The sequence below is a fragment of the Lissotriton vulgaris genome, chromosome 2_1, assembly GCF_964263255.1.
Source record: "Lissotriton vulgaris chromosome 2_1, aLisVul1.2, whole genome shotgun sequence".
In the NCBI taxonomy this organism is placed as follows: domain Eukaryota; kingdom Metazoa; phylum Chordata; class Amphibia; order Caudata; family Salamandridae; genus Lissotriton; species Lissotriton vulgaris.
In genome coordinates this window covers 585,944,279-585,971,599 of record NC_141687.1, presented here as the reverse complement: position 1 = coordinate 585,971,599, position 27,321 = coordinate 585,944,279, and the positions used below count along the sequence as shown (strand labels likewise).

At 46.5% G+C, this 27,321-nt stretch overlaps 1 protein-coding gene across 1 annotated transcript in view; it reads right to left on the bottom strand.

Annotated features, from left to right (window-relative positions):
- The window catches only part of DDB1 (damage specific DNA binding protein 1), a 1,134,380-nt gene that overhangs the window by 969,907 nt on the left and 137,152 nt on the right, over window positions 1–27,321 (bottom strand). The window contains exons 6-8 of the mRNA XM_086955618.1: window positions 25,601–25,698; window positions 24,010–24,168; window positions 8,420–8,503 (exon numbers count right to left, since the gene is read on the bottom strand). Of these exons, the coding sequence (XP_086811744.1) occupies window positions 8,420–8,503; window positions 24,010–24,168; window positions 25,601–25,698 (341 nt within the window). The remainder of the gene's footprint in view (window positions 1–8,419; window positions 8,504–24,009; window positions 24,169–25,600; window positions 25,699–27,321) is intronic.

The window sequence follows — 27,321 nt, the reverse complement described above, 5'->3', positions numbered from 1 at the left end:
GTCTTTCTGAGCTGACTTGTGCTGGCATTTGGGGCAAAACTTAAAAGTATGTTCTATGCCACCTTTTCAGTCTCTGAAAATGCAGCCTTGTTCTGTCGGTCTTCTCACCTCGGTGTTACTCCATTTTCAGCGTTCTCTGTGTTTCCTATTTTCAGCGTTCTCTCTATGTTTCCTACATCCTATCAGTTGTAATTAATCTTCTTCCCTTAACTGTGTTTTTCAATGGAAACTGTTTCTTGTTGCAATTCTTTCTTCCTCGACTCCGGAGCTCTCCCTTAAGATTCTAGACCAAACTGTGGGAAAAAGAATCTGAAGTTGGCAACTACGTAGAGGGATTTCAGGGGTATACATCTGACATCGCATAAGGAGGGAGTTTAGATCCAAATGGTTGATGATGCCCATGAGGGGAGAAAAGAGACTAGAAGACTATGATTTCAGAGCCAACCACTAGATAGCAGAACAATGCACAGCATAGGATTTCAGAAAAGATTCATGCTGCAAAACTCCTGTAATCTTCCTCCGACAGGTGTGAAGTGAGAGAATCACTGCTTTGACGGGCATCCCATTTACTCGCATTCCTTTTGCACCGGTTTTTGTTACCTCTGTTATGTTAGATTTATAACGTGCATGGCTGTCCTAGCAAAGGTACGTCCCAGTGCAAAAAGACAGAGGAAGGGTGCATAAGGGGCTACTGCTTACTGAAACATTCAGGTCTTTACTGCCTTTCTAAAGCCCAGAAGGTTGGAGATGTCCCTGATGAAGAGAGGCAGCGAGTTCCAAAGAGTCGGTGCCAATACCTTAAATGAACGGCCTCCAGCTCTCGCTCTACGGAATGGCAGCACCAGCAGCAAGTGATGTTCTGCAGAGCACAGGTAAGAATGTAGGGAAGACATAGGTTGCTGAGAATCGTTGGGCCAGAGCCCGCCAGTATTTTGTGTGTGACACAGAGTACTTTGAAACAGATTCTCTGCTCAATGGGCAGCAATGGACTTGGCGTAACACACCTGAAACCGAACTGTACTTTGGTAGTACGAGTAGTGTCTAACACCACCCACCTCCCCAAAGTAACGCCACATGGACTGGTGCTGTTTGTAAGGGGAAGGCGGGTCAGGGGAGGTGGTTTTAGACCACACCATGTACTAGTCTTCTAAATGAGCTTTGAAAAGAGGGTGGTCGTGTCCCCAGGGGATCAACAATGTAGTTGTCCCATTGGTCGTCCATAGGCTCAAAGTCATAATTGGCTTCGTAAAGATCTATAGGATACGAAGGGCTGTCTCTTCCATAAGAGGAATGCGGTGAATCCTCTGAAAAAGGTGGTGGAGATGGTCCATGTGGTAGTGACACCAGAGATGAAGGAAGAGAAGAATAAGAAGAAGGTGGGGGAGGAAGCGGTGCAGGGGGAAAAGATGTCCCTGCCCTGATGTTTACAATGCTTGAGAGGAGGTGGAGGCTCCAAGAATAGTTGGTTTTTGAAAGTCAGCTTCCTCTTTCTTGGAAGAGTGTCTTGATCCTTCGTTGACAGCTTCATAGAGATCTTCCTAATCGGAAATAAAGAGTCTTAACGTGCATCAGGCTCTTACTGGAGACGCTGGAGTATCAGCTGCTCCAAATCCTTAGTACCTGCCGCTCGGGATCTTGGAGTCGTACAACTCGACATCCAAGGACCCTTCTGGCTTGTCGGTGCTGAGCTGGGTTTAGATGCAACTACATTTTTGGCACCATCACTATCACATGGATACCAGTGAGTCTTTTGAAGCAGAAGGGGAGGCAGGGTGGACAGGCAGCCTTGCTGTGGTTGGGTGAGAGAAAAAGGTTGCAGACCTGGTTGTGGCATGGACAAAGTTACTTGGAGTGGCACTGGGGGCAGTATTAAAAGGGCATTTTTCCATCACTGTCAGATCATTGTCAAAGGAAAGAAGACAAGGCCCCACCAGGGGCAGGTGCCTAAGGAAGTTTTAGGCGGTTGGGTACTTGTTGCATTACCCCCATTTTATGCCTGGTACCTCATTCAATTTTGTCTAAAAGTGTAGTGTGTTACTGCTAACCAGGTCCCTAGTACCACTGTTCCTTCCCTAAATGTAGAATTGTTTACCCAATAGGCAATACCTTTAACACCCTCTGTAAGTCCTTAGTAAATGGTACCCGTGGTATCTAGGGACTAAAGTACTAAAGAGGGTCCCCGAAGGGCTGTAGCACAAATTGTGCCATCCTAAGGGATCCCTAAGAAATCATATGCAGGGTTGCCATTGCACGCTGCATGTTATGGTGCAGACAAAAGTAAAAACACAACAGGTCACATTACTGTGTGCCATGTCCCCTAACACTGCATGAAGTATTCATGAGTCACCCCTACAGCAGGCTTTCCAGCACTAAAGGCAGGGTACTTAACACTACGTGATGGTATACCTGCATGAGCACATATGCCCCTGTGCTGGTCGGTTCTATCCCTGCCAGTGCAAGTGACCAGAGAAGCCATTATAAACCATGTACTGGTTACTGATTAAAATGAGTTCCGCAGCTACAAAATGGTTTCACTGAAAAGAGGGATGTTTGGTATTAAACATCTCATATTCATAAACCCACACTGATTCCAGTGTTGGATTTACCAATACATGCACACAAAGGGCACCTTAGTGGTGCCTCCTGAAAACCTACTACCTCTGGTGTGGTTAACTAGTCTCACCCAGCCTACCACCCGAGACACTATTCTGACCTCCTAAAGGTGAGGGCCTTGTGCGCTCAGGAGACCCCCAACAAAAGCCTATCAGGAAGAGGGTGTCACTCCTCCTCCCACAGGATGACCTCCTGATTAGCCTTCCTAGGCCAGCAAACTTCAGAGAGCTGCCGCCTTTGAAATGCGAATCTGGCTCCTCCTCACAGGAGAGAAAGCCGACCCACCTTGTTCAGAGACCGTTTAGCCCCTGGTCAGGAGGGAAAATGAGACAGTCAGGGGTGGTACTGACGGTCTAATTTTCCCTCCTGACCAGGGGCTAAACGTGCCAACCCCAGGCTAGTACCACTCCTAAGGTGGCTAGACTGAGGTGGACACGATTTTTCAGAAATCGTGATCTTTGTGAAGGCATAATTACTAATTCTGGGGAAGGATTATGCCCATTTCTAACAGAAGTGTTCATAAAAGAGGCTTAGTGATATCAAGGGACAGTAGCCCATTGTCTAAAATCCTAAACACCACTATATTAGGTATTGTGATGAGCCTCTGGCACCAGAAGAGCAGATCCTGACGACCCAAATAGAGATGACGGATGGGAAGAGTGCACAGCAAGAACAGAAGACCCAGCAACTGACTTGGTGCCAGCCCTGAAGGCCTGCCTGCTGACTTCACTTATTGCACCAAAAGTCGTCTTGTTCCGTAGCTGCAGAGTCCCCAAAGCTGAGGAGACCTGCCAGCCATCGCCAAGGAACCAAGACTTCCAGAGAGACAGCATAACTGTCCCCTGAATCCTGCATACAGCAAAATCAGGACCAAGAGGACACTGACCCTGCCAAAACCAGGCGCTGCAAGAACCACAGCACCCGAGCCCCCTTTGCCTCTGTCAAAGTGGGCCTACAGTGTAAGCGTGGTCCCCAAGTCCTCATGGTACAGAGTCCACTGTGAAGTGTGTTCTCATGGCTTCTAAGTCACATGCAGCCTCAGTTGGCAGGCCCCTCAACTGCAAGTGTTGCCGGATGGGGAAACGACACCCCAAAGACCTTCTACAACGGCACATCTCCTCCCGAGATGAGGACAATAGTTCACCCGTTTGTTACACTAGACTGGTCACAATCCCTTCCTGCAGCCTCTTTTTACCACAAACGTTCTCAATTGGATAACATTGGGCTCCCCACATTGATTGGCACCTCTGCTTTGCACCTGGCCGCCCTAGTGCCGTTGGTGGTGTTCTGCTGGTGCTGGCTTGGACCTTGCCCACTACTCACCTTAACTCCTAGAGAAGGGTCCTGTAAGTCGCTGACTAGAACCATATGATTTTTCTGCCATAGTTCAACATGCGTAAATTGTAGAGTTGACTTTCGTAACTGAAAAATATTCCTATTTAAGTAAAGATTTTGTTGCATTAATGATTTTCTTCTGATGCATAAACATATATAAAGATTACTTGCTATTTTTGTAAATTGGCGTGGATCTCTTTTTGAGTTGTGTGTCATTTATTGACCATTGTCTGTATATTGAGATGTCTTGCACTCCTCTGTGAAAGCCTGAGTCTGCTCTGTTACACTTCTCCAAAACAGAGCACTTTGGGATTGCCAAAGAAAGCCGCTGTCCACTCAAAAGGGAACCCCTGGACTCTTCACACGGTATATCAAATTATTGATATAGAACAAACAGCCAGCTATTTACAGAAGTGCATTAAGAATAAACTTGTCATTGACCCCGGCGGACGTTGGAAACAGGTGAACCAGATCACTGAAATTATGCTCTGTACAAACGAGAGAGAATAGGCCAAAGAAGTCATACAACGAACAGCACGATGCGTTGAACCGGAGCTCAATCGGTAACCCGTCCAAACTGACAATTCAACAATGGAGCCATTGTTTGTGCATAATATAGTCACTGGAGGGGTCATTATACCTCGTGACGCGAAAGATTTCTTTGAAGGAAAACAAGTTGCACAAATCCAAACCCAATACTAGAGGGCAGGAGTAGGCAAAGCATGTGTATCTTTAGCTACATATGCTACAAACAGTTTAAAAAACAATTCTATTTTAGAGAAACAGTTTCACAACCAAAGACTTCCTTAGACATCAAGTGAATGGAAACAAACAGCCAGCAGAGAAGACAGCAAGGGATTCTTCTGGCAACAGAAAAAAAAACTGCCTGACTGATGTGACTGAATGGATAGGCCTGATTCCAGAAATCCAAGTGGCATGTCACTTGTTCCACTGCTGGGCAGTACAAAACAGCAGCACCGTTTCCCTCTTGCTTAGTCTTTTAAAAAGTACATTATTAGCAGTTTTTTCTGTTAATCTAAATGTAATTGTGAGAAAGTGCCATCTTTCTTGCATGGTATGCCCCCACTTTTTGCTTAATTGCTGATGTACTTTGACTGAGTGTGCCCTGGGCTCCTGCCAATCAGGTACCCATGGCCTGTGTTCCTTCCCTAAAACTGTATTGAAACCTGAGCCCAATTGGCATCTCTGGCCACAGGTAAGCCCCTGGTAAATGGTACCCTGGGTATCCAGGGCAGTGTGACCAGAGTAGACCCCCAAGGGCTGCAGCACTTATTGTGCCACCCTATAGGTGCCCTGTACCCTGACACACACACACTGACTTTGCAGGCCGAGTGTCTTGGTGCATAACTAAACAGAGTCGACATGGCACACAGAATCACACTGCCCTGGCATACCTCAGTCACCCCTTCAGCTGGGTGCACTATGCCAGTGGTGTGGGGACAGGTGTTTGAGCCCTGTGCCCCTACAGTACCCAGGGCCATTCCTGGGCACTAAGTGCAGTGATGCCATTAAGAGTATATGGTGCTGGGAGGTTGTCATTACGAACTCCACAGCACCATAATGGCTACACTGAAGACTGAAGTTTGGTATCAAACTTCTCAGCACAATAAACCCACACTGATGCCAGTGTGGGATTTAATGTAAAATGCACTACACTGGGCATCTTAGAGATGCCCCCTGAAACCTAACCAACTCCGTGTCCTGACTGCGTGGCTACCGATGCTGCCACCACCAGACATGTTTCTGGACCCCGGGGGCGAGGTGCCAAGTCTCCTCCCCAAGGATGGGCAGGGGAAGCTTCAAAGGTATGCCACCTTTTGTGAGCTTCCCCAGGTTAATTACTGTACTCCGCAACTGGCCCCTGCCGGTTCTGACCCCCACTCTGGCAGGAAGACAAGCGGGAAACCATATGTGAGGTATGGGGGTATGCCAGCCTCTGCCAACCCCAACCCTCAGGTGGGAGAGGAGAGGTGAGGCATAACTCTGGGCTCCGGTCATCTTGAGGATGGGGAGCCCTACCCAATCAGAGATAGGCTCCTGCCTCGCTCCCGCAGGAGAGGAGCAGGATAGAGGGTGTACTCAACCCTGGACAGGAACCCATTGGTCCCGGCCCTTGCCCTATCTGTAACACCCCTAAATTTAGTATTATGGGGCACCCAGAACCTTCCTTCCTCAGATCCTGATTCTGAAACAAGAAGAACAAGAAGAAAGAAGACCTGCCGTGTAGCTGCTAAAAAAAGGACAACACTAACTGACTTGGCCCCAGCCCTACAGGCCTGTAGTTCCTTGAACCTGCTCCTGCTAAACTCTGCATCTCCAGGAGACAGCAACCTCGAAAACCATGGAGGACCTGCCTGTGACTGCCACGAGCAATGGTTCTGCTCCAGCAAGCAACACCCCTGGTGCCAGCCAGGAACCACGAATCTAGCACTCTGCACCCGCTGAGCCCAGCCCGTGCCTGAGTGAACAAAGACCATGAGGACATACCCCCAGCGACTGACCAGAAATTTAGTGCCCAAGGACGATCCTCGACACTCCTTGACGACGCTTGCAGCCTCATAACAAGGGACCCCCTCCAACCGCGACCAGCTGAGGGTAAGATTTCAAGACGTCAAAAGACACCCCTGCACCCAGCACCCCATGGCCCCCTGTGCCCAACTACTCGGAGTCTACCTATCCTCCAAGATCCCAACTTACCTCTCAAAGTGGTGGTCGCATCTGAAGAATCTCCGTCCCGAGCCTACCGCCTTTGTTCAAATTCCAGCTTTCCCATTGAACAACATTGGGCGCCCCAAGTGCCAAAAGCACCCTGCACCCAGCTGCCAGAGTGCCACTCGGAGTGCAGCACCTATCCTACTCTACTTCACCACTTGCCCTGTGCAAGTGACCAGGAGCTGAGCTCCCACAACCGCGTGGCCTGCCTGCTAGCAGCCACCAACCGAAGGCCCCCTATCCTCCATACGATAGCATTGGGCCTACTCTCTCTGCACCCGGCTGCCCCTGTGCCGCCGAGGATGTAACAACTGTACTTACCTGACCCTGGGAGACCCCTGATTCTTACCTCAGAACCTTAACTCTGCCAGTCGAGTACTTACCCAAAGGCCAATAACTTGATTTTCTCCATAGGGTAACATTGGCTGGTTTTCACTTGGAATTTCTTCTAAGTGTTGAGTTTTGCAAATTTGAAATATTCCTTAAAAATCATCCGAACAATAAAAACGAAATTACACTCCTGCTATCAGGAGAGATAACAGTACTGTACCTTTGAGCCCAGCACAGAACCTGAAAAGTAATTATAAGGAATATGCTACTTACCAGTATGCATCTGTTCTTGGCATGTAGGGCTGCTGACATTCATATCTGTGCATAGATCGCCGCTAATCCTGGTTGCTCCCACATGGGCGAGGCAACCATGGTACACAACGTTCCTAGAACTGTCAGTGGTGCCTCATCAAAGACTGAGACTCACCCCCAATCTCCTAACTCAGAGCAATGGAGAAAAACGATTTCTTTCAACTGTTTACAGGAAAAGCACCAGGGCTGAATCCAAGATCCAGCCCTGAGTAATGTAATGTAATGTAATGTAATGTGTCTTGTAAAGCGCACTGCTGCCCTGAGGCGTTGTGGCGCTGTAGACCGCTGGGGAACCCGTCCTGGCTATCCCTGTGAGATGGTCCCTACTGGGTATCTCCAAGGTGAAACCAGGCATCCCCGGCGAATGTGGGGGGCCGTTGTAGAGATGAGGCAAGCTAAAGATTTTATTGAATTTACTTAAAACTTCCCATTGAGGTCTATGTTACTTTGTGTTTAACTTGTGTTGCATATTGCAACAACTGTATCTATTGAATTTAAAAGTCAACTGCAATTCGAAAGTATTTATGATACCTACTGTGGTTTTAAAATAAAGTAACTATATATTTTTTTATATACAAAACAATTGGCCCAGAGTTCAGTTCTTGAGTGTGTGAGACCATTTGCTGACAGAGTGTGTACAACAAATGCTTTACACTGTCCTCTGATACTGCCTTACTGCTTGACCAAGCTACCACTTTAGAGAGTAAGGTTATATCTAACTTTAGCCTTTGCCAAACCTCTCGGAACTGTGGTCTCTGTGCACACTGTACCTTACTTTGGTCCAGTATATACAGAGCCACTTTCTTACAGTAATGTTATGACTGCTTAGGCATATATTTATTGTTTTAAAAAAAAGATAATGTTTCATTCCATTCGCAGGTTATCTTGTGTCCATATTGAATATATTAACACATTAAATAATTATTTGTTTCGAGGTACCTCAAATGCACAGAGACACACTACATTTTATTTATATTGGCAGAATCTCATGGAGTACTCTAGTGTAAACATGCACTTGGCGACAAGCCTTTGCTGAAGAGCATGTAAAACACACAGAATGGGGGGTGCATACACGAATATAAGCTGTGCTTCCTACCTTCACAAGCTGGGAGTCCCCAAGTCGTGAGCCCACAAAGACTACTCCATTGTCAAGATACGTTAGGCATTCAGCGATGGAAGTCTAGAGAAGCACATAAATATTACAATAAGGGAGTAATCAGACATGTGAAAGCAAGGAGTCTGTGACATCACAGAAGAACAGACACCTAGAGACAAACTCAAGTTAGAAAATCAAGTGGAAGAGTTCAAAATGCTTGAGAACACCAGGTGCAAGAAAAGGAGGGTATGGGGATAACTTTTCTATAGAGTGCCAGCCACAAGGTGAAGGTATGCGTGAAAATGTCAGGGTGAAGAGGAAGAAAACAAGTTACTTACCTGTAACTACGGTTATCCAGTATTGGTATCTTTCATAGATTCACATGCCTGAATCATTCCCAGTCGTCGAGGCGGGAGTCCCACGGTAAAAATATATACAATAGCAGTGCCTAAAAACTTTCTTGTAGTAGGCTGGAAAGCCTAAAGGCCTAGCCAGGCCCAAAACTTAGCAGCCTATCTACCTCATTATGTAAAAAGACCTGAACTAGTAGCCTCAGCCAATCAGCTGTCCTAACCCTCTAGAACCTTCCCAGCTCAGGCAGTTCTCCTCAGATTTTCCCAGCACAAGTGAGAATAAGTATCCATAAAACAGAACTGCCCTGCCGGGGAGGAGGGTGGGTGCATGTGAATCTATGAAAGATACCAATACTGGATAACCGTAGTTACAGGTAAGTAACTTGTTTTCTTATCCAGTATTGGGGTATCTTTCATAGAGTCACAGGCCTGAATCAGAGTAGCAAGCAGTGACATCATGTCTGTCGTTAGAGGAAGGTGGGAGACAAAATAAAATCGTATACACCCCCACACAACCTGGAAGGTTATAGAGCACAAACTTGTTGACATAACATATGCATCAAAAACCTTCATAAAGGACATTTGTTTTATTTATTTATTTTTTCCATTTGTAAGGAGCTACAGCTACCCAAAAAGGGTTTCCCGGCGCCGAGACACAGCAAAAGGATGTCAGGATGAATTTCTGGCTATTCTTGTTATTGTTCGAATAGCCATGTCTTAACGTGATTTCTGAACTTGACATGATTTTCCTCCTTTCGAATGAAGGGAGGGAGCGCGTTCCAGAGGGATGGTCCCAGGTGGGCGAAGGATCTACCTCCCATTTTTGCCAGTTTAAATCTTGGTACGCAGAAGTTGGCAGCAGCTTGCGAGCGAAGATTTCGTTTCGGAGTATAGGGGTGAGCCAGGGCTAGAAGGTATTTGGGGGCAGTACCTGCCTTAATTCTGAACATGTAGTTCAGGGCTTTGAAACGGATTCTGCTTTCAATCCTGAGCCAGTGGAGTTCCCGGCGGTAACTCGAGACTCCGGAATTTTTTGGGATTCTGTGCAGTAGTCGAACTGCAGCGTTCTGGACCAGTTGTAGTCGACTGACTACCGCTTTGTTTGAGCCAAGGTACAGAATGTTGCCGTAGTCAAGCTGTGATGTAATAAGGGCATTGACTACGGTCTTTTGAGTGGAAGGGGGCAACATCCAAATAATTTTCCTCAGCCATTTGATGATGGTAAGGCAAAGACCAACAACTTTGTTGGCCTGTTGGCTCATGGAGAGGGAGCTATCCAAGATGACTCCTAGATTTCGGACTTGGGTCACTGGGGTGGAAAGATTGCCCATCTGGTTGGGCAAATGTGAAGGATTCCAAAGATCTTGATGTTTTTCTAAGAGAAGAATCTCTGTCTTGTCTCCGTTAAGCTTTAATTGGTTTCTAGTCATCCAGTTAAGGATGTTTTGCAGTCCTGATTTGAGGAGAGACGGGGATGTCAGACAGGATTCAGATAGGGAGAAAATAATAATAATTTGGGAATCGTCGGCGTAAGTCATGAGTGTAAGTCCAGACTTTTCGGTCAAGTCCGCTAGGGGTCAGAGGTAGAGATTAAAAAATAAAGGACTCAAAATAGATCCCTGTGGCACTCCGTGGGGGGCCTTGAACATGTCGGAACAGGCCAGTAGGGATGTTATTTGGAAGGTCTGGTCCGCCAGGAAGGATCGGATCCAATCCAGCGCTTTTCCGCGGACACCATTTCTGTGTAACACCTTGATGAGGATGTCGTGGGAAATGGTGTCAAAGGCCGCGCTCAGATCTAAAAGTACGAGCGCGACTGTCTGACCTTTGTCAAGGAGGTTCTGAATGAGCTCCGTAACTCCTAGGAGAGTGGTTTCAGTCGAGAAACCAGCCCGAAAACCCGATTGTGAGGGGTGTAGGAGCGAGTTTTCTTCGGCAAAGATGGATAGGACCGAGTGGACGTGTCTCTCCAGGCATTTGGAGAAGGCAGGGAGCAAGGATATGGGCCTGTAGTTGGCTGGACTTTCTGGCTTAGCTGTGGGCTTTTTAGACATTAAAGAATAGGGCAGCGTTTGAAAAGATTAAAACATCTTAATGAAAAACATATGCTTAAAACAGTCAAAACAAGGATAAAAGACTATAATGAGTCTAACCTTATTGAAGAAGATGCTGCAACACCGCTTCCCCAACTGCGGTATCATCCAGATTTGCCGACTGCAGACAGTAGTACTTCGTAAAAGTGTGCACGCTTTTCCACGTAGCAGCTCGGCAAATGTTCTCCAGCGTCACTCCAGCGAAAAGGGCCGTCGACGCTGACATTGATCTAGTGGAATGCGCTTTAACCTTTCTTGTTAAAGGTTTGTTAGCTTTGTGATGACAGAAGAGAATTGTAGATGACAACCATCTAGCTATAGTTGCCTTTGTTACAGCCTGACCCAAGGTGGCTTGGCCATAAGCAACTAAAAGCTGATTAGATTTGCGTATGTCCTTTGTTTTTTGAAGATAAAACTTTAGACACCGTTTCACATCTAGGGAATGTAAAACCTTCTCCGCCGGAGTTTTAGGATCCGGGAAAAAAGTCTTGAGCTTGACAGGCTGATTGATGTGAAATTGGGTCGGCACCTTTGGGATGAATCTTGGGTTGGTCCTAAGAGTCACAAAGTCTCTATAGAATTGCAATAAAGGGTGTGCAATCGTGAAGGTCTGTATCTCACTGGCTCTGCGGGCTGAGGTGAGAGCCAGTAAAATCGCCACTTTTCAAGTTAGAAACTTCAGCTCCGCTTTATGAATAGGTTCAAAGGGCCTTTTCAGAAGTTGGGACAAAACAATATTGAGATCCCATTCAGGAGGAGGAGGCGGCCGAACTGGAGGAAAAGCTCAGAATAGCCCTTTAAGGAATTGTTTGATCAAAGATGATGAACATAAAGATGGTTTGTTGGAACACTTTCTGAATCTGGAAATTGCCGCCAGATGTACCTTAATGGACGAGAAAGCCAGACCTGCCCTAGCTAAGGCCAGCAGATAAGGAAGGATGTCCTCAGGTGGAGCTTGGAGTGGATGAACATTATTTTCTTCACACCAAGAACAGAACCGTTTCCACTTAAAACAATATGTCTTGATGGTACTTTGCGCACGGGCCTGTGATAAGATCGCCCGACAGTCTGAGGAGATGTTAAGATCCTTGAACTCTAAGAAGTCAGGAGCCAGGCGTGCAAGTGCAGTGACTGAGGATCCGGATGTTGGATCTGGCCCCCTTCTCTTGTTAACATTGACACTGTTGGTTTGAGACGAAGTGGGAGCTGCTGAGAGAGAGTAGAAGAAGTTCCAGAAACCAATACTGCCTTGGCCAACGGGGAGCAATGAGGATGAGAGTGCAATGCTCCCTCTTCATTTTTTGAAGAACTTTCGGTAGGAGCGGGATCGGAGGATAAGCGTATGTAAATATCCCGGACCATCTCATCAAAAGGGCATTTCCCCTTGATCCCTGTTGAGGAAACCTGCTGGCGTAAAATACGCATTTGCTGTTCTGTTACGTGGTGAACAGATCCAGTGTTGGTGTTCCCCATGTTTGAAAGATCCTTTCCACTTGCTGTTGCTCGAGTTCCCATTCGTGACAGCCTGTGAAAGCCCTGCTGAGGTTGTCGGCTAGAGAGTTCTGAATACCTTGTACATGTTCTGCTCTGAGGGATATGCCATGGAGTATGGCCCATTCCCACATTTCTTGAGCTTTCAATGACAGGGTGAGAGATTTTGTTCCCCCTTGTTTGTTTATACAATACATGCTGGTGGTATTGTCCGTGCGCACCAGCACTGACGAATTCGCAATCCTTGGAAGAAAGGCTTGTAGGGATAGAAAAATGGCTCTCAGCTCCAGGCTGTTTATGTGTTTCTTTTGGTACTGACGAGACCATCGCCCTTGAATCTTAAGGTCCTGGAGGTGACCTCCCCAGCCTTCCATGGAAGCGTCTGTTGTAAGGATGAACTCCGGTATGTCGTGGAGAAATTTGAGGCCGGGCGACAGATTGTGCGCCGTCGAACACCAAAGAAGGGCTGGCTTCATCTTGGATGTTACTTTGATGTGATCGTCGAACGATCCGTCGACTTGCCTCCACTGTCGAAGTAATTCCTCCTGCAGTGGCCTCATTCTGAGTCACGCCATAGGGATGAGGCTGATTGCAGACGAGCACATCCCCAGAAGGGAAGCAAATATTCGAACTGAAAGTGACCTTCTTGCAAATATTTGTTTTGCCAGCTTTAACAGTTTGTTTTGCCGTTCCTGAGTCAAGAACGCTTTGCACTGGCATGTGTCCAACACTGCTCCTAGAAAGGTCAACTCCTGACGAGGTTGAAGCTGAGATTTGCTGGAATTGAGGGTCAGTCCTAGATTTGAGAAAAGGGAGAGGAAACTTTTGACCGCCTCCATCGTGGATTTTCTTGATGGCCCTTTTAGTAGCCAGTCGTCGAGGTATGGGAAAACTTGTATTCCCTGTGACCTCAGCATGCCTGCCACCTGGGCCAAACATTTGATGAATATTCTTGGCGCCGATTTCAGGCCGAATGGAAGCACTTTGAATTGAAAGTGGACGCCAGCCACTGCAAATCTTCGGTAATTGCGATGTTTTGGGTGAATAGGAATGTGGAAGTAGGCATCTTCTAGATCCAGAGAAGCCATTAAGTCCCCTTTGTTGAGACAATGCAGAATGTCCTTTAGCGTTACCATGCAAACTCTGCTTCTTCAGATATTTGTTGAGTTTGCGCAGATCTAATATTGGACACCACTCTCCTGAATTTTTCTCTACGAGGAAGAAGCGAGAATAAAATCCTTTCCCTTTCTGAGAGGCAGGAACTCGTTCCATCGCATTCTTGCATAGCATCTTTAAGGCCTCTTTGAATAGTAAGTGAAGACGAGGGGGAGGGGGGACCCCTGGGCGGTGCTGTTGGTGGTTTCTGTAAAAACTCCAGAGTGTGTCCATTCCTGACAAGATCTAGGACCCACTGATCCGAAGTTATTTTCCGCCACTGTTGGTAAAAAGCGGAAATTTTGGCGCCCACGGGAAGGGGAGGATAAATGACTGGCATCCGGCAAAGCTCATTGGCGCTTGTTGGAATCACGCCCCTGATTGTTTGAGCGCCGTTTCCCTCCCTGACGAGAGAAACTACCAGAGGCAGGTTGTCAGTACGATGACTGATAGTACAGTTGTTTGTACTGGGACTGGTACTGTCGATTTTGCTGGTTGGAATAGTTCCCTCTGGAAGAGTAACCACGGCCTCTTGCTCCTCTAAAAGGACCCTCTCTTGTATTGTAGGGTACCTAGAGATTTGGCAGTGTCCGTATCCGTTTTAATCGCCAGTAAAGCGTCATCGATGGGGATTCACTTTTTGGAAAACACATCGTACGCCATGTCCAAGATCTTCATTTGGACCTCAGGTCTGAAGGTGGTAGCCTTAAGCCAACCTTGGCGCCGAAGGACTGCTGCTCCCGCCAATTGCTCAAAGTTGGTGTTGGAAATATCAAGGGCACAATCAATTATTTCCGATGCCGCCCTTTCTCCCTCAAGTACGATTCTGCGTACCTCCTGTTGACTATCCTCAGGGATCAGATCAAGGAACTCAGACAGATCTGACCACATCTGTCTATCATAACGGGCCAGAATTGCTAGTGAATTAGCTGCCTTAATGGAGGCCGCTGCATTAGCAGAGAACATTTTCTCAATTACATCCAGTCTCCTGCCCTCTTTGTCAGGTGGCGTCGAAATAGGAATGGCAGGGTTCTTGGACCTCTGTTGTGCTGCCTGAGATATGACCGAGTCCGGTCGAGGGTGTCCAATTAAGCAAGATGGAGTATCAGGAGGAGGTCGATACTTTTTGTCAATTCTTGGAAGGACTGCCGGAATGGAAGCAGGTGTTTTCATGATGTTGAAGCCCTCCTTCCATATGTAATCGATAATAGGTATTGCTCTGGTGACTCTGCGATACCACTCTTTAAAGTCATGCAAAAAGCAGTCAGACTGCTCAACAAGATTGTGAAATCCGCCAATATCCTCAGGCGGAGAATCAGACGGGCGTGGAACAGGCGGTGAAGGCATGGGAATGACATAATCATCCCACTGATCCGTAGGTGTATGATCCGGCAACTCGCCCTCTTCCCTGCTCTCATTATCATCCTGAGAATAGGTATCAGTGTCAGCTTGGGGTGTAGGATCAGCGTCCTGTCTTGGTGACAATGAAGCTTGCGGTGAAGGAGGCCTTGGTATGTCAACTGGGACAGGCTGCACAGAAGGTGTAACTGGAGCTGGAGGAAATCTCTGGCGATAGTCTGTCAGCATAGCTTGTAAATCTTGGATCAAAGTAGGTGAGAGATGACTTGTGTCCTCTGAACGAGAGGGTCTGGTTTTGGGCGAATGGTATGGCATTGACAAGTCTTCATTCGCATAATGCTCCTGGTCATAGTCCTCATCATCCTCCTGATATTTGATGTTCAATTGTGAAGGGTGACGGGCAACCCCAAAAGAAATGCGTTACTTACCTGTAACAGCAGTTATCCAGTATTGGTATCTTTCATAGATTCACATGCCTGAATCATTCCCCGTCGTCGGGGTGGGAGTCCCCGGTAAATAAATATAGTAATGTCACATGGACATATACTTAGTACTAGGCCAGAGGCCTCACATTAGTAGCCTATCTAGGTCCTTATGTAAAAAGGACCAAACTTTGGCCAGGAGCCAATCAGCTACTATCACCCTTCTCACCTTCCTGGAAGGAGCCCTAGTCCCTCAGATTTTCGTAAGCACAGTGCTAAGGAGTACTTACTGAGAGTACAAAGGTGAGCCCTTCCAGGGGAGGCGGGTGGGTTGCATGTGAATCTATGAAAGATACCAATACTGGATAACTGCAGTTACAGGTAAGTAACGCATTTCTTATCCAGTATTATGGGTATCTTTCATAGATTCACATGCCTGAATCAGAATAGCAAGCAATAATAAGCACATTTCGCATAATACATCCCTAAAGACATTATAATCTCATCATAAGTTGTTACACAGTGTACATGATACTCACAACCAGATAAGAAATGTGCGATAAATTACCTGGAAGGTGAGATGATAGGAAGAAGGCTCACCTCTACTGAAATAGATGACCTAGGACCGCCTGTCCCACTGCTGCATCCTTCATAAGTTCAGAATCCAAGCAGTAGTGCTTGGTGAACGTATGAGGTGTCTTCCATGTCGCTGCCCTGCAGATGTCGACAATAGGTACCCCAGCGAAGAGCGCCATGGAGGTGGATACCGCTGTAGTGGAGTGTGCTCGAACCTTTGAAGGTAGAGGATGGCCCGCCTGTTGGTGACAGAAGGCGATGGCCGCTGAAATCCATCTGGAAATGCTCCGTTTTGTCAATGCTAGGCCTTTTCTGGGCCTGCTAAATGCAAAAAACAATTGGTTGGACTTTCGAAATTGCTCCGTCTTGTGTACGTAGAATTTGACACATCGCTTGAGGTCCAATGAGTGCAGAGATCTTTCAGCCGCAGATGATGGATTCGGGAAGAAAGATCTCAGAACAATAGGTTCGTTGAGATGGAAAGAGGACGGAACCTTCGGTATAAACTTAGGGTTAGTTCGTAGAATGACCCGGTCGTTCTTGAACTGGATGAATGGGTCTTGCACAGAGAAGGCCTGCAGTTCACTCACTCTTCTTGCTGACGTGAGCGCCAGTAATAGAGCCGTTTTCCATGACAAATATTTAAGATCTGTTCTGTGGATTGGCTCAAACAGGTGTTTCATTAGTTGAGCTAGTACCACATTTAGTTGCCATGTAGGTGGTGACGCTCGAACTGGAGGGAAAGTCCTGAATAATCCCTTCAGAAACTGCTTGACCAGTCTGTTGGTCCATAGTGAAGCTCCACATGAAGAACGTCTGAATCTGGATATGGCCGCTAGGTGGACTTTAATTGAAGCGTGTGCCAGTCCTGAATTGGCTTGGTGGAGCAAGTAGGGTAGAATTTGTGCTGGAGTAGAAGTGAACGGATGTAATTTTTGAACTCTACACCACAAACAGAACCTTTTCCACTTAAGGGAATACGTCTTATTAGTACTTTCAACCCGGGCCCGGGCTAAGACGACCCTGCATTCCTGCGGAATATCTAAATCCTGGAACTCTGAACTCCGGAGCCAAGCCGATAATTTGAGAGATGTTGGATCCGGATACTGGACTTGACCCTGGGTCATTGTGAGGAGATGTGGGCATGTCCTGAATTGAATTGGAGGTTCCAGTGATAGAAGGTGTAGTTCTGTATACCAGTGCTGGCGCGGCCACGCTGGGGCTATCAGTATCAGGGTACAACTCTCTGCTTTCAGTTTCCGGAGAACCCTGGGGATCAGGGGAAACGGTGGAAAAGCGTAAGCAAAGACGTTGCACCATGTCATCGAAAAGGCATTCCCTAGGGACCTTTTCTGGGGAAGCCAGCTTGCGTAATGTTGGCATTTCGCGTTCGTTTCCCTCGCAAAGAGATCCAGGTGAGGCTTGCCCCAACGGGAGAACACTGAGTCGAGCGTCTTCTGGTCGAGCTCCCACTCGTGGCAAATTGAGCGCGGTCTGCTTAGCGAGTCTGCCAGGGTGTTGTCTACTCCTGGGACATACTCTGCCCGCAGAGAAATGTTGTGCTGGAGCAGCCAGATCCAAATTTGCTGAGATTCGAGACCACGTCCTGGATCGAGTACCCCCCTGTTTGTTCAGGTAGTGCATTGTGGTGGTGTTGTCCGTCCTCACAAGCACTGGGGAGTTCCTGATTCGGGGTAGAAAAGCTTGAAGAGCCAAGCGCACTGCTTGCAACTCTAGCAAATTGACGTGGAGTTGTGTTTCTGGCACGGACCACTGACCGTGTACTTGCAGTTCTTGAAGGAACGAACCCCCATCCCTCCAGTGAAGCGTCTGTCGTTATCACATGAGGAGAGACTGGGAGTAGAAAAGGTAGGCCCTTGTTCAAGTTGTCGCCCAGAAGCCACCATCTCAGAGCCTTCTTCATGACCCGAGTGATCTTGATCCAGTCGTCGAAGGATCCTGTACTTTGGATCCACTGATTTGTTAAAGCTTCCTGTAGAGGCCGCATGTGGAGGCGACAGTGAGGAATGAGAAAAATGTTGGAAGACATCATTCCTAGCAACGACTTGAAGAGTCGAACCTTGACTTTCTTTTTGGTCTGAATTTGGAAGGCCAGGGTGCTTAGCTTGACCTGACGTTCTTTGGAAGGGAAGGCTTTCTCCTGCTGTGTATACAACGTTGCCCCCAGGAAATTGAGACTCTGTGACGGTCGTAGAGTTGACTTTTCATGGTTGAGTGTTAGACCTAAGTTCTCGAAGAGATGAAGGCAGGCTGTAGAGGACCTGGCTACGCCCGTTCGAGTAGGAGCTTTGACAAGCCAGTCGTCCAGGTAGGGAAAGCTGGCGAAGGTATGCTGCTACTGGAGACAAACACTTTGTAAAGATGCATGGAGCTGACTTCAGGCCGAATGGTAATACTCTGAACTGGTAGTGTCTGCCTGCTACTGCAAACCTCAGGAATTGTCGATGACTCTTGTGAATGAGGATATGAAAATAAGCATCCTGGAGGTCTAAGGACACCATATAGTCTTTGGAATTGAGTAGGTTTAATACCTCCTGGAGGGTAACCATACGGAATGACTGCTTCTTGAGGTATTTGTTTAGGTTCCTCAGATCCAGTATTGGTCTCCACTGTCTCTTCTCTTTTTTTCTGATCAGGAAGAATCGGGAATAGAATCCTGTCCCCTTCTGACCTCGAGGAACTCTTTCCACTGCTCTTTTCTGGAGCATTAGTGAGAGCTCCTGTTGAAGTAGTTTTAGATTCTTGTGCTGCATAGGACCTGGTGGGTTCGGAGGAGGATGTTCCACAAACTCCAAAGTGTGTCCAAAGCGAACTAACTGCAACATCCAACGATCTGTTGTAATTTGCTTCCAGTTGTGAAGAAAGTTGGTAATTTTGCCTCCAACTACGAATTGTGGAGAAGAGACGGAGGCCTGCTGGAGAAAGCAGTAATTGGCGTCTGTAATTGTCTTTCTTTCCTCCTTTCCCTCGAAAGGACGACTTGTTGTATGAGGATTGTCCTCGTTGTTGCCTCTGCTGAAATTGAGGTTTGTACTGCTGGGAAGAGTTATAATAGGACTTGTAACCTTGATAGTTTCCACGATTCTTTTGTCCTCTACCTCTGGATCCTCGAAAGGAATTATTCTTGTATTGCAGGGTGCCTAGGGCTTTCGCCGTTTCGGTATCATCCTTAATACCTTGCAGCATGTCATCGATATGCTCACTGAAGAGTCGCTCCCCATCAAATGGCATGTCGAGAACTTTGGCTTGCACTTCAGGCCGGAATGTGGTAGCCTTAAGCCAGCCCTGGCGCCTCAAAACTGCTGCTCCTGCCAATTGACGAAAGCCTGTGGAAGCGATATCCAAGGCTACATCGATCATTTCCGAGGCAGAGCGTTCGCCCTCCAGCAAAATCTTCTTAACCTCTTCTTTTTGGTCTTCTGGGATCGCCCCTAGATATGGGGCTATATCTGCCCATATCTGTTCATTGTAGCGACCTATTAAAGCCAGAGAATTTGCAGCCCTGACTGATAGGGCGGACATGGAGGAAAATCTCTTGCCAATGGCATCAAGTTTTCTTCCCTCTTCATCAGGAGGCGCTGTCATTGCCGCTGACGGGTTGCTGGACTTTTGCTGGGCGGCCTGAGATAGAACTGAGTCAGGTTTAGTTTGGCCAGTTAAACATGCGGGCGCAGTGTCTGGGGCTTTGTACTTCCTTTCAAGCCTAGCCGGCACTGGAATGAGAGAGGAAGGATTTTTCATTATTTTTAGTCCTTGCTCCCATATATAATCGATCACTGGAATGGAGCGAACTGATCGTTTGAAGGGTTCCTTAAAATCATGAAGGAAACAGTCCTGCGTTTCCAATGCTATTTGGATGTTGAATCTTGCAGCCGCTCTCCCTACTATATTATGGAATCCCCCTAAATCTTCAGGGGTTGAATCGTCCTGCATTTGGTCTGGGCATGCTGGATCTGCGTTGGCGGTGTCATCAGAATCCTCATCATCATGTATTTCCCCTTCCTCCTCTTGGACCTCATCAACTCTCATTTCTTCCTCATATTCATCCTCATCCGAAGAAATTTGAGGAGGTAACTTCTCTTGCTTCTGACGCACAACCAGCGGAGGTGGTCGCTGTCGATGTAGAGGAGTTGGCGCTTCCTGTTGTGCCTGTACTCCTGGTGCAGGAGAAGATGATGGAAATCTTTGTTTATAGTCCGAAATTAGAAATTGGAGGTCAGAGACAATTGACGCTGGAAGGCAAACCATAGGCTGAACAGTGGTATGTTGCCGATCTTCCTGTTGAATTGTAACCTCTTCATAATCTTCACAGTCCGAACCCTCATGAACTTTGATGTTAAGATGAGAGGGACTGGATGCTATGGGAAACATATTCTCTACTTCTGGATCTTCTGATTCTAGAAACTGCGTTGGCAGCAGCTGTTGGACCTTGCTAGGTGAGGTCATCTCTGGTGTCACCAGACATGATGACATTTTAAAACGTGTATACGTATATTTCAATGAAGGAGAGCCCTTAGGTTGTAGATCCGTTGACACGGTGTCCGCCGACTGTGAAACGTCTACGATTTTTGAGGCATTTTCATCATCGACGTAGTAGACGACACTGTAGTAGTCGACGACGATGGCTTCGTCGAAGATGGTGTCGACGACGATGGCTTCGTCAATGGTGTCCTAGTCGACGGTGTCTTAGTTGACGATGTAGTCTTCGTCGACGACGGTGGGATCTTCGTCGACGATGGGATCTTCGTTGACGATGTATTCCGCCCGAAGATGGGATTGTCGTCGACGCTGGAAGCTTCGCCTTCGTCGACGATGAAGCGGACGTCGACGGGAGCGTCGACAGAAGTGTCGTCGACGGTTTGACAGAAGGTATTGACCTACCCATCGTCGACGATGTTGTAGCAGTCGACGCCGTGGATGTCGAAATGGAGACTGTCGACACCGTCACAGGCAGGCCAGAAGACACCATAGCAGGCTTCTTGAAGTCTGTCATCTGAAGAGAAGGCTTGACCTTAGGATGACCCTCCATGGACTTTGGCTTCTTGTGAGGAGGCGCAGCAGACTGACCTGGGGATGTCTGTCGAGGCCTTTTAGGAGAGGAGTGGAAGCTCCTGAAGGAACACTCACTCTCACCTGAGGAGACCAGCTGTTCTTTGTCCTTCAGTCTCTGGAGCCACAGAAGCAGTCGCCCTTCCCTGTCCTTCAATGTTTTGACCGGGAGAGTGCGACAAATCTTACATTCCTTGGCAGAATGCGGAGGTTAGAGGCAGTACAAGCAGTCTTCATGCTTGTCCTCTATATGTAACCTTAGTTTACTACAAGAGGCACAAGGTCTAAAAAGCCCTTTTTTAGGAGTAGTAGACATATTGAATATCAATACTCCTTTCCAATCTGAAGTTTGAAGAGTGAATAGGAAAAATCCAAAGATATAGGAAAAAACCTGAGCAGAGCTCAGTGAAGACTCCCTGAGCACGACGTGCGGTAGAAAATCTGAGGGACTAGGGCTCCTTCCAGGAAGATGAGAAGGGTGATAGTAGCTGATTGGCTCCTGGCCAAAGTTCGGTCCTTTTTACATAAGGACCTAGATAGGCTATTAATGTGAGGCCTCTGGCCTAGTACTAAGTATATGTCCATGTGACATTACTATATTTATTTACCGGGGACTCCCACCCCGACGACGGGGAATGATTCAGGCATGTGAATCTATGAAAGATACCCATAATACTGGATAAGGTCCCTCATCCTCTTCGCCGTCATCCGATTCTACGTCCATATAAGTCTCCAAAAGATGTGATGGAACGAGTGGAGAAATGTGAGAGAAGTCTCTATGATAAGTTTTCATCTGAAAATGAATATATTGCATCCTCTTTGGAGGTGTGCTGCGCATAAGATGAGCTGATGTCAAAGCTCTCTTTGACGACGAACGTGTCGACATTGGAATTGCAGACGACATTTCCGTAGACTGAGCTGCCGTCGACTGTATTGATGTTGCCGTCGACGAGACCGTCGATGATGTCTTTATCGACGGACACTTCGTCAACGATGGTGTCTTAGTCGACGAGTCCTTCGTCGACGAGGCCGTCAATGGAGTCTTCGTCGACGAGTCGTTCGTCGACGAGGCCGTCAATGGAGTCTTCGTCGACGAGTCCTTCGTCGACGAGGCCGTCAATGGAGTCTTCGTCGACGAGACCTTCGTCGACAAGGCCGTTGATGACTTCGTCGATTGAACTGCCATCGACGGGCCTGTAGATTTCGTCGACGGAGCCTTAGTCGACATGGCTGAAGGGATCTTCGTCGACGACAGGACAGTCTACGATGATTTCGACGTCAAAATTTTAGCAGACACCACAGGAGAAGTAATAGCCGAAGTGGTGATCGTAACAGAAGAAATTGAAGAGGTAGATGTCAAAGTAGTAGTACTCACAGTGGACGGACCTGAAGCAAGCGATGCACTCTTTGAGGGTTCCGAGACTCTTTGAGAGGATTTAAGTTTTTTCTTCCTCTCAGTGGAAGAGCTCTCTCTGGATCTGGCTCTCTTGCTGGAGGTAGAGGCCTTGTCATCATCTGTGGAAGATGATTTTATCCACAAAAGAACCCTTGCCTCTCTATCCCTGATGGTTTTTGAAGGGAAGGTACGGCAAATTCTACAATCCTTCACAACATGTGAGGGGTGCAGACAATAAATGCAGTCAGAGTGCTGGTCGTCCACATGGACCCTCTTCTTAAAGCAAGTTCCACAAGCCTTGAAAAGAGCCTTCTTTTCAGACATTTTGAAGAGAAAAAAGACAAAAACTGAGTAGGCACTCAGGGAGACTCCCTTACACACGAAGTGCGGTGAAAATCTGAGGAGAACTGCCTGAGCTGGGAAGGTTCTAGAGGGCGAGGACAGCTGATTGGCTGAGGCTACTATTTCAGGTCTTTTTACATAATGAGGTAGATAAACTGCTTAGTTTTGGGCCTAGCTAGGCCTTTAGGCTTTCCAGTCTACTACAAGAAAGTTTTTAGGCACTACTATTGTATATATTTTTACCGTGGGACTCCGGCCTCAACGACGGGGAATGATTCAGGCATGTGAATCTATGAAAGATACCCCAATACTGGATAAATGTAGGCCACAGAGCCCACACTGCAAGATACCACTCATGAAGAGAACTTTAGGCTACAGAGAAGAAAATTATACGTGAGAATGTGTTTTAAGATGTGTCCGTATATGACAAGAACTAGCTCGAGAAATAATGTGCAAATTTATCATAAGGTTCTAGAGTACGACAGATATAGGAGTCGTCCCTATGAAGATAATCTAAGAATTGGGGGGCTCTGCTAAGATACTGCATTAAAGATTTGAGGAGGGCAAGTGTAAATTTAAGATTAGGTCACAAGGGGACAAATGAGGAAAACATTTGGCTTGGAAGAGACCATTGTGAGGATAAAGTCAAAATCCATGGGCAAGGTTAACAACATACTGACCACAGGTCTAACAGCAATAGGATTGCCAGGCACAGTTGGCTAAAGGCATGTGTGGAAATGTGGTCTGACTTACAGGGGAGCCATATGCTGTGGCATGATCAAGTCCAGAAAAAAAGTGTGCACAAAGAATGTTCAGCTCACGAGAAGGAGGAAATGCATGAGAATGTCAGAGTCCAGAGGGAGAAGCAAAACCAAACTGCTTAGAGGGACACCAATTATTAAAATTGGGTAAAGAAGCTGTAGGAAGCTTGTATGCACAGTGAAGTCATTACATAATTGATGAGTGAAACACACGAAAAACCAGAATATAACACCATTAAATCTTATTACAGGTAAAGCAATCAATAATTTAGATTAGTAGAATTCAATATCATCCATGCCCACCAGGAATACGCCAGCAATCAGAATGCTGGAAGAAGTAAATGTCACATTCTAGAGTAGGCTGCTCGTGAGGAGAAAGTTAGCCTCAAAAGGAAGAGCATGTAGATGGAGAGAATGTTGGAGTAAGGATGACAGAGTTAAGCATGACAATAATGGGCTTCGGAGGAGACAAATATAAACCATAGGACAGGAAGGCTCAAACGAAACTGTTCATAAGGAACATGTCAGTCTAAGCCAGAGGTATCCATGCACTATAATATTAGGGCTAGTACCTCTCCAAGTAGCTCCACTCTAAGGTCTTTGAGGGTCACAGTTCCATCCATCTGCTCCTCTTTCTCCAGCAGCAGCATGAAGAGGCGTCCTTCCATGTCACCCAACAGGTAGCGTGAGCCATTCGGATCCACCCTATTATGACAGACGATTGTACTTTGCTGCTCACAAAAAGAAAGACAATTAAATATACCATCACAATAATGAACAGACTGAACGTGAAAGGAATGAGTTCAGAGGGGAAGTGCACAGTTACCAAAGCCCATCCGAACAAAAAAGAAGCCAATATTTATTCCAAAGTCTGAGAAAATCCAGGGGTAAATTCATTGGTGAATAACACAGCAGTGTTAGCCACATTGAAAATCGGATGTGATTATTACGTAGCACTGTCAAAGCCTGCCTGGGTAATAGGGGGACAGGAACAATGTAAAACATACTGGGAACACCAAATGAACGCAGAGGAGCGGGGGATACACAGGCTTCTCAAATAGAAAATAACTGGACTGGGCTAGACAATGTTTATCATAGAAGGGAGGAATGAGGAAGAAAAATAAAAAGATGGAGGGTTTTCATGGGGTCTCACAAGCACTTATTTAGCCACATTGACGCAGCACTGCGCCCATCTTAATTAAGCATAGCAAACACGAGATGGACGGAGGGCTGAAACTTTTCAAACACTCAACCTCAGTTAAGAGATCGGAGTTGAATCCACTTTCTTTGCTCACCATGCCACGGCAGTTTGGACCCACCCACATGCAAATCAATCTTGACCCTGATCCTCATGGGAACAGTCCTGCCCAAACTACCAGGCCAGGTTCTTCCTGGACCGGAACCAAGCAATGTGGGACAGGTTTCGTGGTCTCAACGCTCATCAGCCAGGTTAGCTTGAAGCCGGTGGCACAGCAAGCAAGGGGTGAAAGTCTGGGCACACTCTTGGTCACTTATGGCAAACATAGAAAATATAAGATGATGGACAGAGTGCTGAAACTTTTTAAACACAGCCCAGTCAAGTGATCTGGGTTGAATCCATCGTTTTTCCCACCAAGCCACTCCGGTTTGGACCCAGCCATTTGTAAGTCAGGTTTGACCACACTTCTCATGGGAACAGTCCAGACCGAACTTCAGGGATTCAAGCTAGACTGTCCGATGAGGGGTGATACCCCAAAACCGGTCCGAGGATGCTGATTTCCAGTCCAGGGAATGCCTGGCAGTTTGGGCTGGACTGTATCCTTGGGGAGGAGGGTCAAGACTAATTTGCATGTGGCTTGGTCCAAACTGGAATAGGGTTGCGAGCAAAAAAACGATGGATTTAACCCAAACCTGTGAATGGGGTCAAATGTTTGATTTGTTCAGCATTCCATTCAGCATCTGTTTGTTGTGTGCATTTTTATATTTATTAGGCAAGCAAAAATAAACTTGCTAATCTTATCACCTCCTCTAGACAGCCAAAAACACCACAGTGCACACACACCGTCAACAGTACTACCATACTATTGTCACACAAATGTGTGTTAATATCCTACTATAACAGACAGATAACCCCCACTCCATCACAGTCATCTCCCTAAATGCATTGCTGGACATCTTTCTTACCTTTATGATGGGTGGCGCTATTGCCAGGTATTTATCACCATTGTGATAAGTGATTGACTCCTGCCCTATGATGATTGCACCGCCAAAGGGCTCAGGAACTAGAGAGAGAAAAATGTAAATTTGAAAAGAAGGAAATATCACCCTTTTACAAAAGGAGCATAACCTTTTTGATAATGAACATATCCACTCTGTACAAACCCTTAAATGGGCTGGCAATTTCTTACCAAAATAGCAAGACCGAGCACTCAATGAGCAGTCCAAATGTAAACCTGCCGTAACAGACCAAAATACAGAAAGAGCCAATTAAACAGCTGAAAGGTTCTTCAAATACAACACTAACTAGACTAGAACTTGGGATGGGATATTTTCTTTTGGGAATAACAGATGGACTTCACAAAATGGCAGCCTGCAGCACGATCACCATCATCATACTACAGCACCTATTGGCAGCTTCTGGCAATGGTAATCATGCTGTCCAACTTGGGGGAAGAGAGGAGTGGGAAGCAATAGCTTGGATAGGATTTTGCACTAGTAAACTGGTCAATCCTAACAGACTACACTGCTCCTCTGTTTCTTCCATCAAGCAGCTGGTAAATGGAAGTGTCTAGCAAGACTCCTCCTTAGTTCTTGCACCATTTAATGTTTACCTACACTTTAATGTTACTCTATTTTAAAGTTATAGGGTCCAATTTTCACTTACATAAATTATAAATCAGGCTTTCTAGAGAACCACAACACAATTCTGGCTATTTCAAACACAACAGGGAACTGCTTTTCACCCAGGTCTCTGTAGATGCAGAATAGCTATTTACATTTCAACTGCATCGAAACAGAAATTTTTAAGGTGGCAAACGGCTTTGGTCCTCCGTGTTAAAGCCATAAATACAGGAATACTTTCAGTTGCAGGCAGTAAGGAAGGAGTAGTTTCTTACCTGTAACTCCAGTTCTGTAGTGGGGAATCTCTATTATAATCATAAGCAACCCGCCCGCCTACCCGGAAGAAGAAACACTGATTACCTGAATGCTACAGGCCTGGCTTTATACACCTTCAAAAAGAACTGAAAGTAGCTTGCCTGGGGCTGTGCATCATGGGATACCGAGGGTCTCTGGAGTGTTCTTTAAAGGCAAGGTATCCCTTTTCCAGACACATAATGGCAGCCTATGAAGCTTGTCTGTCCAACCCTTCCTCTCGATCATAAAGAATTTTGTGAAGGGGATTTTCTATAGGTGTGAAACTCTGTAAAATGTGTACATTTATATATTATTTGGCTATCCTTTTTCACTTCAGGATGAAGTGCTGGCCAACGTAGCCTGGTTAATGTTAGGCTGAATTATTTGTCTTTGATATTCTCTTAAGTGTCTATGCAGGACTGAAGAAGAAGACAACTTAAGAGACTATTTTGATTGCTCCGGGGTCCACGCACATGGGCGGGACTATTCACAAGATTATGACTATACACAGAGATCCCCTACTACAGAACTTGGGCATTCTAATCAGTAAGGAAAATGTTACTTACTATGTCATTAGCGTTTCATAGTATGCAGTGCTGTAGATTCAAATGCTATGTATACACTTGCCATCTATTGTTGCACTCTGTCGGGACACCCTGCTTGGTAGCTGCGTGCTTTATAAACCCTTTTTAACATAACATGTTTGAAGGTTGCATTTCTTCTAAGAGGTCTTACAAGTCATGATATGGGTTACGACTCCTTTCTTAGTA